This window comes from Papaver somniferum, unplaced genomic scaffold, assembly GCF_003573695.1.
Source record: "Papaver somniferum cultivar HN1 unplaced genomic scaffold, ASM357369v1 unplaced-scaffold_7940, whole genome shotgun sequence".
Lineage (NCBI taxonomy): Eukaryota > Viridiplantae > Streptophyta > Magnoliopsida > Ranunculales > Papaveraceae > Papaver > Papaver somniferum.
Window position 1 is genome coordinate 1 of NW_020650905.1, and position 4115 is coordinate 4115.

At 38.3% G+C, this 4115-nt stretch overlaps 1 protein-coding gene across 1 annotated transcript; it reads right to left on the reverse strand.

Annotated features, from left to right (window-relative positions):
* Positions 1-624: 624 nt before the first annotated feature.
* Positions 625-3616, reverse strand: LOC113344774 (probable mediator of RNA polymerase II transcription subunit 37e). The gene is made up of 2 exons (XM_026588692.1): positions 3211-3616; positions 625-2562 (listed from the first exon to the last, which is right to left on the reverse strand). The coding sequence occupies exons 1-2, from the start codon at positions 3437-3439 to the stop codon at positions 902-904; spliced, it is 1890 nt and encodes a 629-aa protein (XP_026444477.1). The 5' UTR covers positions 3440-3616; the 3' UTR covers positions 625-901.
* Positions 3617-4115: the final 499 nt, after the last annotated feature.

The window sequence follows — 4115 nt, forward strand, 5'->3', positions numbered from 1 at the left end:
TCCATCGTGTGTGGGGTGGGGGGCTAAAAAATAAAGTCAATAGGATTTTCAACAATTTGAACAAGTATTTACAATAATTTGAACAAAAAACTTTTCTTCAACCGGAACGTGGAGGAAGAAAGTGAAGATGATGTGTCTGGTTGTTACGTAAAGATCCTTTCTAGTTTTAGAGGTTCCCTTTGAGGATGTGAATATCATACTCATCATTATCTATGGTTATTATGATACTTTTAGAGGTTCTCTTTGAGGATGTGAATATCATACTCATCATTGTCTATGGTTATTATGATACGGATTAAATATCTGATTTGGCTCAACCGTTTAAGAAGTTAAAAACTAAAGAAATACAATGTGTGATTGCAGGTGTTTTCCTTTGATCTCCTCAAATTAAAGAAATTTTAGTCTTACATGAAAAAACAACTTTCGCAAAAGATGCACAACAAGTTACCATTTGAGATGCTCATACTTTCCGACAACACTGAGGAAAGTCATATTATTGACATATTGCATTTTTCTTAGTGAAAACAGGGCGAGAAAGTTTAAGAAACAGACATGTCAAGAATGTGTACAGATCGATCTTTTCACAACCTCAATACCCAACATAAGGTGGTCAGAGCAATAAAATAAAAAGAAGACAAACTTTTTTCATTTCATTCTGAGAAATATTAGTCTAGAAAATCGTCTTTGAAAGCTAAATTAATATTAACATGCATTTAGGGATTGCAATTCTTGTGCTTGCAGGTTTTCTCTGTACATTAAACCTGACAGAAGTGCACAAAAAATGCACATAAAGACCACCTGGTAATTAACAAACATTTGATCTAAATTTCTATTGGTATAAAAGATAGAAGCATATTAGCCTAACCATACCCGCCTTTAGTAGATTTCCTCTATTTTGGATTCACCTCCACCTCCACCACCACCCCTGCTTGTGCATCTTAGATATAATAGGATTGCATACATTCTGCAACTCTTTCATCTTGTCATTTGTCACATCTGTGTGAGCTAGTTCGTTGTTACCCAACCACTGAAGGGCACTGTTAACTGCATCCCTGATCTTCTTCTTGTCTTTCAATGCCAGCTTGCATCCAATGCTATCAATCGTATTCATCATGCCATATGCGTAATCCTCAAAGGAGTTTCTTGACTTTACCTTATTTCTGTGTTCTTCATCTTCTGACTTGTATTTCTCAGCCTCTAGAACCAACCTTGAAATCTCTGCGGTCGACAACCTTCCCTTGTTATTTGATATTGTGAGCATATTTTTGTTCCCTGATTTTTTATCCTCGGCAAACACATTTAATATACCATCAGCATCCATATCAAAGCAAACTGTCACCTGAGGAACTTGACGAGGTTGTGGAGGAATTCCTTCCAGCTTGAACTGCCCCAACAAGTTATTGTCACTGGTTTTAGTTCTCTCACCCTCGAACACCTTAATCATCAAACTAGTTTGATTGTCCACACGGGTACTGCAGACCTTTTCCTTTCTTGTAGGAATGGTCGTATTCCTTGGGATCAAGACTGCCATAACACTTCCAAAAACCTCAAAACCAAGAGAAAGAGGGGTGACATCCAACAACACCAAGTCCTGTACTTTCTCACCACCCTCACCGTTCAAGATAGCAGCTTGCACTGCAGCACCATAAGCCACAGCTTCATCAGGGTTGATGTTCTTGGACAGTTCCTTTCCATTAAAGAAATCCTGCAAAAGTGACTGGACTTTTGGAATTCTGGTAGACCCACCAACGAGGACAACTTCATGGACGGCGGTCTTGTCCATCTTAGCATCCTCCAAACACTTCTGAACTGGTTCCATGCACTTTCTGAACAAATCTAGGTTCAACTCTTCAAATCTAGCACGAGTAATGGACGCTTGAAAATCAATTCCTTCATGCAAAGAATCAACCTCAATGGTTGTCCGAGTAGTAGATGAGAGGGTCCTCTTTGCCCTCTCACATGATGTTCTCAGCCTCCTGAGAGCCTTAGGGTTTCCACTAATGTCCTTGTGGTACTTCTTCTTGAACTCTTGAACAAAGTGATTTACCATTCTGTTATCGATATCCTCCCCTCCCAGATGGGTATCCCCAGATGTAGCTTTGACATTAAAAACACTCCCGCTGATGGTGAGTATCGAAACATCAAAAGTACCACCACCGAGATCAAAGATAAGAACATTCTTCACACGACCACTGGTTGTTTTCTTATCAAGGCCATAAGCAATTGCTGCTGCAGTTGGTTCACTTATGATTCGCAGTACATTAAGGCCAGCAATTATACCAGAATCTCTAGTAGCTTGACGTTGAGAATCATTAAAGTAAGCAGGGACGGTAATAACAGCGTTCTTAACAGTTGAACCAAGATAATTTTCAGCCGTTTCTCGCATCTTAATGAGAACCATGGATGAGATTTCCTCAGCTGAAAACTGCATATCCTTGCCCTTGTAATTGATTTGAATCATTGGTCTCTCGTCCGCTCCAGCAATTACTTTGAAGGGCCAAAGCTTGATATCATTCTGAACGAAGCTATCACAGATTTTCCTACCAATTAAACGCTTTGCATCTACAAATAAGAAGACATGTTGACTTTAAGTATGAGTTCATGATACTATTATTCTTATCAAACAATTTGTACTACTACAATATCATCCAGCAATTGAGTTAATCCAACCCACTAGAAATTTATTACACGATATTGTAGACGAAAATTAACGACATGACATAGATAACCAGCAAGGGAGTGATGTACAGCAGAGCAATTTCCTCACAGTATGCAAATGGAGTTACTTGTTTCCAATTAGCAGGCAACCATAATACAAGACCCCATCCCATAATGATTAGTTAGTTTGCACTTGATGCTACCCAAATACAAACACCTTATTCTACAGTTTCAATACTCTAGAAATGTACAATCACCACTGATTTAGAGAACCAAGCAATAGTTTATCAATTCCATGAAAACACAAATAATCACCTAAGGGCTTCAATTTCTAAACACATTCCATCATTACAAAATTAGGTTCACTTTCTCTCATGCCCCAAATTTATAAGTACTAGTCCAGGTTTCTACAAGGTGATTAAAGAACATTTTACCAATGCCAATAGACATACCACGAAACTGACATCTAATGTACAAGTACAACAACCAACAAGATCAGGAAATTTATATTATTAAAAATTCGAAAAAAAGAAAAAGAAAAAAAGAATTTACCAAAGACGGTGTTGATAGGATTCAAAGCAACTTGATTCTTAGCAGCATCACCAATCAAACGTTGATCATCAGTAAAAGCAACATAAGAAGGAGTAGTCCTATTCCCTTGATCATTAGCAATAATCTCAACTCGGCCATTCTGCCATACTGCAACACATGAATATGTTGTTCCCAAATCTATTCCTATCGCCGTCGTTCCTCCTCCTACTCCTTCGATTCTTCCAACCATGGTAAATTATATTTTCAATCCTCAATTCTAAAACCCTAACTTGTAGATCTGAAAGCTCTTTAGGGAAGAAAAAAAGGTAGTGTTTACAGAGAAAAACGAGTATAATTTCAATGCCCAAAGCGGGAATCAAACGGATTCCAAAGCTTGTATAATATTTTTGGTTTGGGATTAATTTCACGTCCGGTCTTGGACTTGGAGACGTGTACGATGGTTATGACTTGTGAGACATTCTAGGCCTTTTAGCTAGCTTAGCTAGGGATGAGGTAGTGGTGTGGTGGTGTCAGGTGTGATGTTGCAACTTGCAAGAAAGCATAAACATATTATAGACCATAGGTCGGTGGGTCATAGGTGTCAACTAGAATAGCCAATTTCAAACTTTCCCGTTGACTAAAAGTGATACCAGATAGCTAAGGACTTTTTAAGGAAGGATTAGGTGAACCATCTTTGTTTCTGGGGGTTAAAAGTAACCTAGTGTTAGAAGTTCAGTTGGTTCGCAAACTTCAACACATTTTGCGAATCAACCGAACTAGGCTTATATATGCAATTAGACAAACGTTCGGTTACTACGAAATTTATTTCTTGGCGAATTAGGTAAAGTTCGGTTACGAAGTTTCAAAGGTAGAGTTCGGTTACAAAGAAAACTTAACATTTTTGCGAACGAACCGAACTTGTGGAC

Excerpts from the sequence above, each read along its gene's own strand:
- LOC113344774 (XM_026588692.1), bottom strand. The coding sequence starts at position 3,439 with ATGGTTGGAAGAATCGAAGGAGTAGGAGGAGGAACGACGGCGATAGGA. Across the intron at positions 2,563-3,210 it reads TCCTATCAACACCGTCTTTG|ATGCAAAGCGTTTAATTGGT; the intron begins GTAAATTCTTTT and ends TCTTATTTGTAG.